We start from the raw sequence: 16,488 nt of genomic DNA on the forward strand, positions 1-16,488 counted from the left end.
ATTTTTGCCTCCTGTGAGTGAATCACTGCTGTTAGCCTGAATGACAGGATTGCTTATAGAACCAGAGCCCTTCACCGGGCTGACCTCATCTCGGGACAGCGAGGTTCAGAGGGCAGGCAGGTGGTGTTTAACACAGTTCTAAGTAAAAGCTGATTTTGTACTTGTAAGCTCTGTAAACAAGAAAGTAGAATTGATTGGGAGCGTTTGATGTACATTGACATACATTATCCAAAGCAGCACTTCCTCTTCCCCTGTCTCTTTCCTCTTCTCATTTCTCCTTCCTCTGAACATTGTCCCCACCTCCTCCTACCCTCTACATGCGTGTGTCTCCAACACATGTAACAGACATGCTAAAGTTAGATGGCCACACACAGCTCAGTCACAGTTCTGATTAATGAAACATCCAGAAGGTATTGAAAATATATATGTATATATGTGATATTTATGCATATATATGTTTCTATATATACACACATACACACACACACACACACACATGTTATTCTTAAGATTATTCTTCGGTTTCAAACAGCTATTTTGAAGCCGACATTTTAGGCATAGTAAAATACCCAATGATCGTTTTTTTTTAAATATTTCATTGAGTAGGAAAAATATGAGAAAAGTAAGGAAAGGAAAAGGTAGAGAAAACATTTAAGCCTAATAATCAAATTACCTTAGAGATAGAAAAGTTCCTTTTTTTTTTTTTTTTTTTTTTTGAGACAGAGTCTCCCTCTGTCGCCCAGGCTGGAGTGCAATGGCGCAATCTCAGCTCACTGCAACCTCCGCCTCCCGGGCTCAAGCCATTCTCCTGCCTCAGCCTCCCGAGTAGCTGGGATTATAGGCGCTGCCACCATGCCTGGCTAATTTTTTGTATTTTTAGTAGAGACGGGGTTTCAGTATGTTGGCCAGGCTGGTCTCAAACTCCTGACCTCGTGATCCGCCTGCCTCGGCCTCCCAAAGTGCTGGGATTACAGGCGTGAGCCACTGCGCCCAGCAAGAGATAGAAAAGTTCTAAAGAACCTTTTCAGCCACAGCACATTTTAGGGGTCAAGGTGTCATATGTGGGGTAGTCATGGGGTACTAATGAACAGGTTATATATAAACGAGAGCCCTACAAGTGGTTCTTCATCTCTGAATCTGACTTGGGGGAATCTAAAGATGGAAAGAAAGCCTATTTTTAAGTTGATAAAAGGCTTAAAAATGTAATTTATGTTAAAAATTAGGATGCCGCTTCATTTTCTTTTCACGTCCTTGGAACCCTAGTGCCCCTCAAAATCTGAACAACCAGAGTCAGGAATTAATTGGTACCATCACCTTCTCTTAGAGATCTGTAATATATATCACTCTATTGAAGGCTGTGACACAACCTGCAGCAGAGAAAGTGACTTCACTTTGATTACCTTCACATTTGTTTTCTCCATATTTATTTGACCTAGGCCCCTATTCTGGGGAAATACCTATTGACCAGAGTTCCTCAGAGCACATTTGGGAGCAAAATGTCCTTACAAAGATATCAGAAAAAATATTTTTAAAAAGCTTTTTGTTTTGGGGGTTGAGACAAATTCTGGCTCTGTTGCCCAGACTGGAGTGGAGTGGCACCATCTCGGCTCACTGCAGCCTCCACCTCCTGGTCTCAGGCGATCCTCCCACATCAGCCTCCTCAGTAGCTGGGACCACAGATACAAGCCACCACACCTGACTAATTTTTTAAGGTTTTCGTAGAGATGGGGCTTCATCATGTTGCCCAGGCTGGCCTCAAACTGCCAGGCTCAAGCAATCCTCCTACCTTGGCCTCTCAAAGTGCCTCTATTTCTCCTTTGTCTCCTTTCCTTTCTGAGTCTCACAAATCTTCCTCCTTCACTTTCTATTCTCTATCCCTCTCTCCCAAAACCCCCACCCCCACCCCCACCCCCACACACATACTCATAACACCTCATTGACCTCAGTTCTCATTCCTCTCCACTTGAGTCAACTGCCCCATCATCCCCAATACGGTTATGTCCCAGACTGTGCATATTGCCTGCCAGCCTAGAAAAGCCAGAGGCCCAATTTCTTCCAAATCACATCTGCACCTACGATTTACCTGGCCTCTCTAATGCCCAGATAGATTCGCACCTTTCACTAATACCTCTAGTCTGTATCTTGAGTTGTTTGTGAGTACAAAAATAACTAGACCAGTGCCAGAAAGGCTGAGTTATTTCCCACCTTAGTTCTGTCCTGCTCTGGGGCAAATCATTTCATCAAGGATTCAGCTATGCCTCTTATAAAATGAGAACAAGGAAATCCTTAAACTCAGGGCTCTCTTATTCTCAATTCTAAGTTATATCCGAGATGAAGGAACCCTATTTTCATTCACTCATTTAGTTATTCACTCACAAACATTGTATTGAGGGTGTACTATATTCCTGATGCAGTGTCAATAATAAAACTTAAGATGTGGCCCTGCTCTCTAAGGCTATCTAGTAGGAAAGTCAGACAAGTAAATCACAATTGTGAATAAGTACTGTGTTGAGCATATTAGCTCGGTGCCACTGAGGAAGTGCTTCTTAATCAGACTTTGGAACCAGGGAAGTTGCCTCAAAGAGATTTCTGTGGTAAGCACTTTGAAGGATGTGTTAGCCAGATGGCCATAGCAGAAAGCCCAGCCCAGGCCAAAGGAATAGTGTGGTCCTGGTTAGTTAGCACATTAACTTTAAAAGTATTAATTGCTTTTTGTTTATTTATACATTACCTGACTCTACAGAATCTGTGGCAGTTAAACCAAATTAAGGTTTTGTTGTTGTTGTTGTTTTGTTTTTATTATTATTATTATTATTATTATTATTATTATTATTATTATTATTTTGAGATGGAGTTTCACTCTTGTTGCCCAGGCTGGTGTGCAATGGCGCGATCTCGGCTCACCACAACCTCTGCCTCCCAGGTTCAAGCGATTCTCCTGCCTCAGCCTCCTGAGTAGCTGGGATTGCAGGCATCCGCCACCATGCCCGGCTAATATTTTTTTGTGTTTTTAGTAGAGACGGGGTTTCTCCATGTTTGTCAGGCTGGTGATCCGCCCGCCTCGGTCTCCCAAAGTGCTGGGATTACAGGTGTGAGCCTCCATGCCCAGCCAAGTTATTTTTTGATAGACAGTGTTGTTACTTTATCTGTATTGTGAAAGTGGAAATAGAAAAGAGAAATGCCATCGTTTCTATTTCTAAAAATTAAGTTAAACCACTTTAGGAAATTCTGATAGGAGATGTGAAATCTGAATATGCTGTAAAAATTCTCAAATTGCGGTACAATGTGTTTGCTCTTTTGTCTATTATAGATTACAGCTTTGTAGGTAATGTCAGAATCAAAGGTTGATGTCTCTATTTCTCACAAATCAGGGGGAAAATCCACTAACTAACCCTCTAAAGCTAAAATATTTAAGGACTAAAGCAGATGTGGCATAACTGCTGGTTTGCTAGGTCTCTTGTGGTTTATAAAGATATATTTTATGTCTTTTATGATTACGGGATGATGCTAAAAATTTTGTGGGTAATAATACCGTCACATTGGAAAGACTGCATATAACATCGCTGGAGAAGACACAGAATGCTACCCAGCTGTCAAATCAGAGTAAAAGATGTTTAATTTGTCATTAAGAAAAGGCAGTCAGGAACTTTTATTTGGAATTTGGTCTTTGATGTGTGAACATCATAAATGTGAGGATATTAAGTCATGTATTCATGAATAGATTTTTTTTTGCTTTCTGACATAATATAATATGTTTTAATAATAATTTTTAAAGCTATTGTTAGATGTGTAGCTGTTAGAACTATAATTTATGTAAAGTGAGTTTTAAAATTGTTTAGATCTTTGATTTTTTTACCCATTGGCACCTTTACTCGATGCCAGTATAAACTGGTTAAATAGCATTTGGTTTAAACAGAAAGAATATACATATGCATATTTATGATATTTTGTTTGTTGGGTCTTTTTCTTAATATTACTTGACTTTCTGTGTTTTAATCTCATTTTTTCGTATTTTGGGTTGAAGCCACTCTAAAGTTTAACACCTAGGAGATTTCTCACTTATGGTTCCCTTTAAAAGTGCTAAAATCTCAGCCTCTCAAACAAGAGACCAAGCTACAATTTAAAGAAAGCGGTGGTATTGATAAAGGGCCCTAAGAATGTTGCCACCTTCCGAATGTGTCCTCTGCCACATCCTTTCTTTTAAAGCAGCAGGAGAATTGAGAGGAGGATAAGAGCCTGGTCCATCCAAACACTTCTGGCATGCCAATCTGGTCTTCTGAAGTATCCCCTGCTGCTTTAGAAAAAAGAGATCCCCAGACAAATGAAAGGGCCACGGGGACATTCACATGCACAGCACCTTCCCTCCAAGTGGCTTTAGATTGCCGGTGTGTTGGGGTGGTTTGGCTTGAGTTGAAGAATAGAGACTTGAGAACCATTTGTTTCCACACCATTTTGGGTGAAGTGCTATATTTTTCACCTTAAAAGCCCATTTAAAAAGAAAAATATGGTTTGAAAGGAGGACACAATTTGGAAGCCATCACACTTAATGGAGCCCCTTTTAAATGTAACACTTTGTCCTATCAATTCTCTTCTAAATTAGTTGTCACTACCTAGAGAAAACCCACCCTTGATTGTTTTATGCTATTGCTTAAAAACACATAGTCTTATGTATAGATTTTCCTATTCCAGTTTTTAAAACTCTCTGATAAGTTCCATCACTAAATTTACTTTTGTTAAGTAGGGAGTGGAACGTAATTTGTGTAGCAACACCCACTGTAACATGTATGTAATTATCATCGGCCTCTAAATCTAGTTGCGCAAATTAACTCAAAATTTAAAGAAAAAGCGAATTGGACCTATTAGAAACAAGGCCTTGACCACAGAGGTTTTTACTAACAATCAACTTGGCCAATCATGGTCAGATAAAGAACTTCCTAAAATTTACAGGATAATTTGGAAGAGGAAGGAAGTAATTTTTTTGGAGGTAGCCAGCAGGCAGTTTATCCTATTACCTACTCCTGCAGCTCTGGAATATTCATATAGCTTGGAAAATAGGAAGAAATTAGTCGTTTTGAAGTTAAGTTACTACCTTTTGCTCTTCTTTTGTCTTTTTTTTTTTTTTTTTCTTGAGTGGCTTACATACTTTCTCAGCCTGAAAGTCCTATTGTCAAACCAAAGGTAACATTTGAAAAATTGAGTTTGCCTCTTCCCACCACAACAAATAGGAATTTCTCATCTATTTCCAATTTTCATCAACTGTACACGATAACATACTAAACATAAATTCTCAGACTTATCCTCTTATTATCTTTTATATTTGTATCTCTCCTTTTTCATCTAAGTATAATTTATCAGCAGTTCTCCTAACCAAATACCCTACTTCTTTTTCATTTCTACCACCTTAATCAGAGCTCGTTTTGTTTCCCTCTTCTGCCTGGATTGGACAAGAACTTTCCATCTTCTCAACTTCTAGATTCTCATCAGTTCAGTTCATCCTATACATAGCTCTTGGAAAGATCTTCCTCAAACACCATATTTTATCATTCTACCATTTAGGAATTTCAGGGATTCAATTTATCACTCAAGAACCTCCACCAGCTTGCATGTTAATCATAGCCATGTTTTCCAGATCGAAGCTGGGAGCCAGAGTTCAATTCCTTTATCCTCCCTTGCACAAAATCAGCCCTGGTCTGCACTGGTGCTTTACAGCATGCCATTTCCTTGTTTTCTTTTCTTCCAATATTCCACGTTATTTTAATCTGGTTCAGCTTTCTTCCTCCAAGAATTTGAGATTAATCTTTATCTTTACCTTCTTTAATTGACCTCATGACACTTATTTACTATGGGCTATTTTAATTTGTAATTATTTGTGTGTTCTCCAGTTGTGATTTTCAGTTTGTTTCTGTGGATGTGAAAATAAAAATCTTTAAAGGCATAACTTGCATTTTTCATATATGTGGAGAAAGAAACTCATATAACTATATATGTATGTATTATTTATAACTTTATATATAAATTTGTCTTATATTCTGTCATTAAATTTGTTTTATGTTAAGTATAGAATAGGGAAGATTTACCAATGTGTGGCACATAGATAGGTTACTATGGACCTTAAAAATTATTTGGTCTAATTTTTTTTAGGATTAAAACAGGATGAAAATAAGCCTTACATTATATCTGCTCCTTTATATCTAGCTTTACCTTCCGCCCTCTTCCCATGTCAAACCCAGTCTCTCATTGGGAAACACACACACACACACACACACACACACACACACACACGCCCCTAGAGAAAGCATCTATGAATACAATTCTGTGAACATGGAGGAGGTAGGTGATTAGTAACTTTTGACTGGCCAAAGGGTAATGTAGGTTAAAGCAAGAAATGAGGGTGAGAAATATCTCTGTTCCCCTAGATAGAGGGGAAGGGAGCAAACACTAGAACATGGCATGATTGAGTATAATAGAAGTGAGAATGTTTAGCAACCGTTCTTTTCTCCTTTGTTTCTGGCATTTCCACCCCCCCGCCCCGACCCCCGACAAAATTCCTGTCTTTGATCTATGCAGTAATATGTCTAAATATCCTAGAATTGGTAGCTCTGTCTATATGTATGTGTGTATATATGTCTGTGTGTGTCCTTATCACCCCTACTTCAGCAGCAGCACAGAAAACTGAGCCAGGTGTTAATGAATTCATCTCTGGCAAAATTTATTGCTGTGTGTGTGTGTGTTTCCATACATGTACATGTGCACACACACACACAATACACATATATATACATACATACATGTGGCTGATGACTTGTCACAGTATATCTCATAGGATTATTGCATGTCCCACTTGGTTGATAGGGCATCTCTAGCCTGACAGATTTATCTGTTGAGAACAGGATTATGCATTTGAAAGCAGTTTAATTCTTAGCAAGACAATGCACATGTCTTATGTAGATTTTGTTGTTGATTTTTTTCTCCCTTATAAGTTACTCGGGTAAAGTCATGTCAATATAAATCAGTGGTAATGAAATCAACATTATAGCATCTTTGATAATGCATTTGCTAAAGCCTTTCTGGGCGTTTACCCAGCTCTCAATGATTGATATTACAGGCAGCGGATAAACATTTTTGATGGATCTGTTTGCTCACAGATAAAAAAGAAAAAAGAAAATGTAATCCTTTTATCTCTTTGATTTAAAGAGTGTAATGCCATTGGAAAGGAAGCAGTTCAAATGTGGTCATCATAGGTTGGTGGCACCAAAAATAGAAACTCACTTAGGCTAAAATTTGCTGTCAGAAAAAATGGAGCATTCTTTCTGAACTCAGGAGCGTGTGGTTCATGCGAGCTTCCTTGTAGATGGTTGCTACAATAAGGCTTCTTTCATACAGGTGTGTTTATGCCGCAGGCTTGCTGGCCACAGTCCATTCCATTTACAGAAGCTGAATTAAACAATAACTACCGCATTGCAAAAAATGGTGGGGGTGGGAGGAAGGGGAGGGGGAAAGGTGAGCGTCAAAGGAGATGCCTGAGAGCTTTGTTAGGGCCAAGAAAAACCCTGTTGCAGTTGTCAGAGCTTGTTGATGTTGCTGGGAACGGCGCTTTTTTTTTCTCCTGGATTTTGTGGTTCTGCCTTAGGAAAGAAAGTAAAATAGAACGGAAGAACAAAGTCCTACTCTATAAATCAGCAGCTGCTCCTTGCCGGATCAAAGGAGTGACATTTTTGCTCCTGGACTACTTGTCCACTTGAGGGCTTGACAGGCAGCTAACAGCTGGCCTGCTAGACTGTATGGGAGAATCAGCCTACATCTTCTTCTGAGCAGATGACAAGCTAATCAGAGACATATCCATAGCACAGGGCATGTGAGTGCACCTTGATCTCTTCAAACATATCTAATACATAATTGCTAAACAGCTTGGTGCATTTTTGGCCAGTTAATGCTTAGGTGGTTTCCATTAAGAAGTAGGATAGAGAATTAATACTTCAATCAAAGGTGATCATGAAAGCTAAAAAGATACTAGATTTGTTGGGATCTTCTCCTCTTCGAGTAAAATGGCTAGGAACATAATGGGAGTTGGCTAAGAATGTATGCAACTGATTGTGAAGTGACTGGTTGATTTGCAAAGCCAGGTCAGGCTACAGTGTTCAGATACATGAATAGGTAATTAGAAATCAGTAGTTTTGAAAATGATTGTGCCTGCTTTTTTTGTTGATAGAGTTAAATAAAGTTGTAGGTGTACCTTCTGTGTCTGCAAAAAGTTGTTTTCAGAAGCACTATAAGGTGTGTAGGTATCCAGATCTGGAATTTTAATGTCAGTAGTAAAAGTTTCAAAGTAATTCAGTTTCTAGTTGACTTCCATCTGCGATAAATCATGTACATGATGAGGTAATATACTACAACTTATGTCTATTGACTTAGGATTTTATCTTTAAGAGAATAGATCCTACATGTGAATAGCTAAGGAAGTTTGAGTGTTTTCTCCTCCCTTGCTTTCAAATAGCTTTGAAAGATCACTTTTATAGTGCATGATAAATAGCTACATATGAATAATCTGATGGCATTCTGTAAGAGTAACCGTGCTTCAAAATCATAACCTGCTGGGATGTTTTGTTACATGCCATCAAGTGTGATTATATTCATGGAATAGTGTTTACTGTTGCTCAATATTGTAAAGGAAATAAAAGATAATTCCCTATCTGAGGGGAAATTTCTCAAATATTTTAATTAAAATGTCCCTATGGTTAGCCATATAAACCTTAGTCAAATAAGATGACAAATTTTCTTGATCTCCTTTAAAAATTCTTTTATATATAAAAATAATTATATTTGTTAAAAACTCCAACAGTACAGAATTATTTGGAAAAAAAGATAGAAATCTACCATTCTCCTATCCATGCCTGAGAGATAGCCTCTGTTAACAGTCTTCACAAAAACATTTTACTGGCCCAGCTTTTCCTTTAAGAGGTACAGATGGAGTACAATAAATTAAATTATTATAAAGTGTTTATTGCCCAAGGCAAGTGAGTAAAAGGCTGTTTAGATCTAAGATACCTAAAGAGAAGAGTATGTGCATTTTTTTTGCAGCTGAGATTCACAATTAAAACTTGATCTTTGCAAGTTTCTATTCTTAAGCAGAGTACTAGAATTTGATATGTGATCTAGAGCAAGGCTTCTCATACTTAAATGTACGTAGATCCCTTGGAGATCTTTTAAAATGCAGACTCAGATTCAGTAGCACAGGAATGGGGACGGTAATATATTTCTGCGTCTCTAACAAGCTCAAGGTGATGTTGCTACTGGTCCATGGCACACATGTAAAGTAGCAAGGATCTAGAGAACCATACAGAGAGTGTGATCCCAAAAGAGCTCACTCCCCTATCCACCTCCCACCCCTGCAGGCAGATGCCTGCCCCAGTGTCTAAAATCTCCACCATAGCATTGTACATTTGGATTAAACTCCGATTTTTAGAAAGATCCGGCGATGTGAACATGCTACTTGTAGGAGTACAACACATTATTACCCTGTGGCCAATCCAGCTTAGATTTGTTTAACAGCCACCCACCTATTCCTAATTACTATCTATGAGAGAACAGAGCTATTTAGGAGCATTGGATAGGTGCATTTTGACTCTAAGCTAACATTTAATGAGCTTGCTATGTGCCAGGCATTGTGCTAAGGATCTTGCGTACAAAATCTCCCTCAATCCTCAAAACCACCCAGGCCCAGTTATTTCCTCAGTTTACAGGTAGGAAACAGAGTGAAGCTTGGGAAGGTTAAGAAGAACTGTCCAAATTCACACAGCAAATAAAGGGCAGAGGACATGAGCCCACGCTCTTCACCATATTGCTCTATGCATAAGTCTGGAATATACAACAATAATGGAGAAGGGCATGCTCAAAGTAGAGTATTTTAGTAAAGAACCTACATGAGCCCTTGTAACTTTAGGGAAGAATTAGATGAAAGTAAGAATATTGAAAGAAGACAGTAGAAGGCCATCAAGGATAAGCATCACCTACTTGATAATTTTGTCCAGAGCCTTTTATGTCAGCATGAACACTCCATTCATTATTCAAGCCATATTCATAAAAGTACAAAATGTTTGTGATTCCAGATTAACATCATGTTTTTATATTATAAATTTATTAGTATTTAGGTCATGTGTTTTTAAAGGTGTAGGCAAATCTAGTATTCTGTCAAATTATAAATCAAGCTATTGCTTAGGGAAATTAATTATGATCCATGAATCTGTCCCTAAGTAACATATGAATCTCACTCATTTACCTTACTTTGCTCGCAGTTGTCTGTGAGAAAGGAGCCATTGTCTGGTCACCAGTGGAAAACTTATGTTTGCGACATGACTCCATCATTTGCGTGCCCAAGTTCATCTTCAAAGGCATTAAACTTGCCTTACTCACTGATTTAACCATTTTAATGCATCTTACTGAGAAAATCCTACCCTCAGCCATAACCATAGCACAGAGAAATACTTGCTTTTTTTGTGAAGTAAGAAAACATGGAGAAATTTGATAAGTGACTTGCCAAGGCTGAAGTCTCATCATTTGAAGCAACCAGCCAGGAGCAAGTGCTGTGAATAAGCACTGTGGCTGATGGGTCCCAGGGCTGGGGACAGTAGGGAAGCAGGGCCTTTTCATGTTTTAACAGGTCCCCAGTCACTGAGCTACCTACAACGCCTTTCCCCAATTGACCTGATCCCTCTTCAACGGTTCAGTCCCCTTCCTTGCCCAAAGCAATCCATGCAGAATCTTCAATTCCGGCTGTTCTTGATTCCTCCTCAGAGTGTTCAGGGATGGCAGCTTTCCAGGTAACTCCATGGAGGCCTGCACTTTCTAACGAAAGGAATGCTTCCAAAAGGAGTTGGTTACCAGGTGTGGCATGAAGTTAGTGAACCAGAAAGAAGGGATTTATCAGCCATTTAAAAAGATTGGGGGGTGGAGAAAGAAAAGAATAAAGAAAAGAAACCAACAACAAATAGGAATGACACCTAAATCTACTTCTATCAATCTGAACCATACTTTGGAGTAAAAAGTCTTTAAAAGAAAAATCATGATGGTCAGAGTTCAGTTATAGAAAAGTATGCGAAGCTACAAAGTTTAGACTTTCTGAGGACAGGAGAGGTCTCTGGGAAACAGCTCTGCAGCAAGGCAGTAAGATGAGATTACAGTGATATTTGCTACCTTGGGTTTATTTGTTTTAATGTATTCTTTTTTCATCTCTGAGTTGAGTCAGAAAGGCCTCGTGATTCTTGGAACATCATTAATTTATTTCTATAATTAAGTTATTTTTAAACTAACAGTCTTAGTATATAATTTTTAAGGATCACATATACTCATGCATTTTCTACTTAAGTAAAATTTAGAGAAAAAGTAGATAGTCTTAGTAGATACTCTCCCAAGCTTTTGTATGAGCCTGGATACTAACTTTGTGTTCAATACAAATCAATGGAACTAGGGCTCTTTAGGGTATTCATTCCCTAAGGACTCACTAATGAAATTATCTGTAGCTCTTTTAAAAAAGTCACAATGAGGCTAATGAAAATTTTTTTTCCAAGTGAAATCTAGATAAAGCTAGACACTAAGCTTACTGGCACACTTTATGGACAAGTTGTAAAAAACTCAGAATGTTTTTTAAAAACTGTTTAATATTGAAGAAGACTCTGTAACTTAAATTGTTTAAACCAATGGAGAAGTAGACTATATGCCTGCAACTTCAAAATCATTCTGGTATGACATTAAAACTTAGAGAATTTTTTAATATCAGATACAGATGAAAAACCTAACAGTCTTTGGATTGGAAATAACTTGTGGGGGTTTTCATTAAAGTTGGGTGCAGCTTGCTGCATTTTGGTTAGTTGGATGTCTTCAGCAATTTTTCAAATGTTTTGGGTTTGGCAAAGTCCAAAATGTTTTTTGCCAAGACCCTCTTTTCCCCTTATTTTTTAAACCCGTGTGAAATTCAAGGATAACTTAATCCATATGTGTCTGATTCATTTACACTTAACTCATCAAAATGTTATTTTATAAGACCCATTTAATATCCATGGAACGTTTTGAGTCTTTTTAAGACAAGTCTTTTGTCCTTGAACCAGCAAGTTACATTTTTCCATATGAATGGAGCCTGAACCTTGAAAGACTGAAGATGAGTTGATTTTCAACTTAGATTCTTCAAATTTTACGTAAAATCAAAGCTTGATATTCCGTTTACTACTTGAGCACTGAAAAAGGTCATTTTAAAAAATATAGATTAGAAGATGTGGAAAAAAATTTATTTCATGTAATTTTGAGAAAAGACCATATATGGAAATTTCATCTTAGAAATATTAAATAAATAAAAATTATTTCCAGTTTGATTTGTTTTAGCCTATAATTTAAATGGCTCCAGGTTTTGTATGTCAGCGTATTTTCTAAGAGTGGCCTCTGGGTCATCAGTACTGGTGGGAGGCAGTAATTTCATTTTTTAATGTCAGGGTTTTCTTACAGTCAACTCATTAATTATTAATTTTCATAGTAACATCTATGATGTCAATAAAATATCCCAAGATCAGGGGAATCGACAATTGGCAGGAGTTGCATGTTAAGAGATTTCTGAAAATTTGGGGCCCATATGTTTTTAAAATTCTGTGTGATTTGAAAGAATGTGGTAGAATTATGAATCTGGCAAGAAGTAGCACTATGGATCAAAAACATTGTTTGAGAACAAAAATCCAGAGAGGCTAAACGGTGCCCAAGTGAAAAAAGCAAAATCTCTGTGACCGTTTGTAAAAGGACCTAGTGAAAACCTTCAGAGGCTTCTATTCATATTTGCTTAGGAGAAGTGGGCAAAGAAAGGCCATTGCCATAACTGCTAGTGAACATCCAGTCCATGCCATGGTAACTAGTTGCAAATGTTATACTGGAGTGGCATTTCCAAGTTCAGTGCTTCTATAAAGACCTGCTAGCACACAGAATGCTTTTTTAATGTTCTGCATTGTTGTGTATCCCCCATTGAACAACCTTTTGAGCGGACCCCGTTTTTACTAATGTAAACATTCTGACGAGTATCCAAAGAAATGACCTTTGAGTGAACCTCTAACCTTCCCCGTAATTATTTGTTTGAAGACAGTGTGGAGTTCTCCTGCTGAGAACTAAGAACCATGATGCCTTGCAGCTCTGTGAGTGAGGGAGTGTTTGGGGGAACTGGAGAGAAAGACATAAATAAGGGAACAACCTCCAGATGTAAAGAATAAAAGAGTGAAATTAAAAAGCGAAAAAATAGCAATTCGTTTTACCTGAAGAGTTGGCCTATACCGAAAAAAAAAAAAAAAAACAAAACAAAACTGCAAAACACAAAAACCAGGATTAGTAGCACATAAAAGGAGGTAAAACCCCTGCCAAGAGTGTCCTCCATTAGAAACTTCAAGGAGAAGAGCCTTCTCTGACCCTCCTGAGCGTCTCTGCTGGTTTCAAGGTGAGCTGATAAAAACAGTTCCCGGGGTGGAAATATCAGGTCAGTCCTCCTTGGTTGCTGTAAAAGTGGTGGGGAAAGAGTAGATAATTAAGTTCTTTTTCTGATTGGAGGGATGCTTCTGGAAGTCTTTATGATCTGGTCAGATATTCCTCAGCAACGTTTCAGGTGACAGGTGGGAAGAAAGATGCAGTTTCAACTCTCCTTTTGTTTTCACCTCTGCATAGCTGGTCACTTTCTTTTTTGACCACTGAGCTACACTTTCTTAAGTAATAAAGAAGTCCATTGTTTTGCAAACAAACACCATATGCAAAAGACTCCTTTGGTTTTCTCCCGGCTATTATTCCTCAGCGTAATTGTATTCCCACCAGAGTGCTCACAGGAGGCCTGACCGAGTGTGGCCTGACTGTCCTCCTCCAAAGGGACTTCAGCTTCCTCGGAACACAGAGCTGCCAGCACACACTGAATTTTTCTGGCTAATTTCAAAGAGTGAGTTTTCAGTTCCTCCCTGTGGCCCCAGGTGGACTCATTAATCATGAAGTCCCCCTGTGCTTAAGATCTGAAACTGGAAATATTGACAGATGTTATCAATGGGTGTATTTTTGAGGAAAAGCTAGCTTGATGCTCCCTGCTCCTCCGAAATGCGTGGTCAGTGAATCCTGTGCATGAGCTCAAATGTGTGGGGAATACACGTCGTTAAGTGCACAGGGACAAGGGTAACTCACAAATGGTAAAAAATTGTTTTGTTTTTATTAAATTTGGAGAAATAAAGGAGATTTCTTATCATCTTACTCTGTTTATACATGAATATTTGATGGGCATTATTAAACATTAAAGTAACATAAAGTAGGCACTTATTTTTGGATTTCCAACAAAATTAGATCCAGGCTTCTTAGATGAAATAACTGCTTCTCCTTTGCATTCCTGCGATTCAGCCACCACCTGATTTGCAAACGTTTCTTGGGCTCTAATATCAACCATGTGTACCTGAGGCTCTGTCTTTCTAGTGGGTTGAAAGGTGGCTGGGTTTATGGTTGGCAGTTACCTTATCCTCTGCCCTGGGTGTCCCAGCTTAGGCTGGAAAGGCTGCCCCCAGCTGGCACTGACCTCTGAATGACCCCTAACTTTACAGGCTTAAACTGCAGGAGTTGCCGAAGAGCAGAAGTCTTTCTGGCCAGCACTTATTACTGCTGTGTTGGTGATAAAACTTCAGACAGCCTAATTGATGGCTTTGCTGACCTAACAATACCTTGTGAAAGCCGAGTGCTAGAGCCTGGTCTCCATTTATGACCAGCTGCAAGGGGAAGCTGGGTCTCCCTATCACGGGGAGTCTAGGGAAAGGGGGAAAGTCTTCCAGCCTGTGAACTTTAACCAGACTCCTACTTGTGCAAGAAGCAGAAGCACAATTTGAAATTGTTAGAAGCTTTCTCATGGAGAACCTTTTTCCCTCCCTGAGCTCTTCTAGCAAGTTGTCTTGGAGTTGACTACACAGTGACGATGGAGATTACCCAGTCAACTATTTTTGAACACTGAAAGGGAAAATCACCTTTAAGTTGAAAAGATAATTTTCAGAAGAGATTTGACTGTATTTTGTGCTCCTCAGCATTCATGCAAAGGTGTTCACGGAGTACAGAAATGGAGTTTGATGACTGGACTTCTCTGTTCTCTTCCAGGTTTATTAATGCCAGAAGAAGAATAGTCCAGCCCATGATTGACCAATCAAATCGAGCAGGCAAGTTCCAAGTAGTGTCTATATTTATGTCCCACAGGCACAAATCCTCATCAAGTTATACTCCAGTAGTTTCCTCATCTGGTAAATAAGTGCTTCCACCAGGCATTCTGGAAATTTTGTTTTTTTAATGTCCCCAGAATCCCACTCAAGGAAGCAACTTCAGTAAGTGGTGCTAATTGGAGATATCCCACCCTGACTCTACTGAAACTGCTTTTTATTTTCTTTCTGAATTGGTAATTGGGCACAAATATTAATGCCACAAGCAGCGTGTTTGTGAGCTCTGGCATTACCCCTTGCTTGTCTGCATCCAATCATTAGCACACTCTCATTTTGCTGTTACCCACAGCTCCTTGGTGTATGCTAGGCTTTCCCTTCTGCAGCATCCATGGTTAAACTTATTGTATCCATTCATTTGCTTTGGCCATTCATAATATTCTATTAAAGCCTGACGTGCTGCATTGCCACCATTATTTTTTATTAAAGAATTATTACCTTTGTTTAAAATGCTTCACATCCATGCTGCTAAAATACATGTGAGCTTTTCTCAGAATTCTCTCAATTTCTCTAAAACAGTTTTTAGATGGTACTGTCAGAACCCTCCTGGTATACTCCAAAGTCATCTTATTTTGAAACAGACCTTTCCTCAGTTTACTGAGGTGTTGTGGTCTCCTGCAATAAGGCTTATAGGGAAAAACAGTTTTCCTTGGGGTGATGACTGCTGCTAGTAACAATGGTGTTAAACTTGATGGAGATTTTACCCGTGGCCTTGCTTTAAAGGATTTGTGAAAATTAGTCATCCTTTGGCAAAATTTCCCCAATAACGCCAAAATATGTTCCCACTATTGGAGGCCAGGGAGCCTGTTGGAGAAGAACATAAAACAATGGAAATATTATATTTACTATGTCTATATTTCCTTGGGTGTGAATAAAAAGGCAAGCATTTAATTGAGTCTATTTAATCTTGCGAAATTGTATTCAAGTTTAAAATGTTTGTGTAAAATATGAAAATTTTGTGCTAAGCCACCAGAGATGGCAGGCTCAGAGAATCCCAACCAAATGGTACATTGCAATTGTTATATATGGGGTACCGCTATCTTCTCCAGCCTTCGTCCCCCTAATCAAGAGATAAGTAAAAAGGCAAGGGCTGCAGAGGACGAACCCCTTGGGAAACTAGCCAGTGAAGTCTTTCTTCCAGAACACTTTTTAAAGCTGGTCACACACCTTCACTCAGTCATCAAGACACTCATGCAAACCACACCCCCATTTGTAGAGTGCCACCCACATTGTTGCTGTAACGTTT

The 16,488-nt window shown here is 38.7% G+C and overlaps 1 protein-coding gene across 7 annotated transcripts in view; it reads left to right on the forward strand.

Moving 5' to 3' along the window:
- Nucleotides 1–16,488, forward strand: part of MEIS2 (Meis homeobox 2) — a 210,231-nt gene that overhangs the window by 189,429 nt on the left and 4,314 nt on the right. For all 7 annotated transcript variants that reach the window (XM_003272806.4, XM_003272807.4, XM_003272808.4 and 4 more), the window contains exon 10: nucleotides 15,130–15,188. In XM_003272806.4, coding sequence (XP_003272854.1) covers nucleotides 15,130–15,188 — 59 coding nt within the window. The remainder of the gene's footprint in view (nucleotides 1–15,129; nucleotides 15,189–16,488) is intronic.

Source organism: Nomascus leucogenys, chromosome 6 (assembly GCF_006542625.1).
Source record: "Nomascus leucogenys isolate Asia chromosome 6, Asia_NLE_v1, whole genome shotgun sequence".
Classification (NCBI taxonomy): Eukaryota; Metazoa; Chordata; class Mammalia; order Primates; family Hylobatidae; genus Nomascus; species Nomascus leucogenys.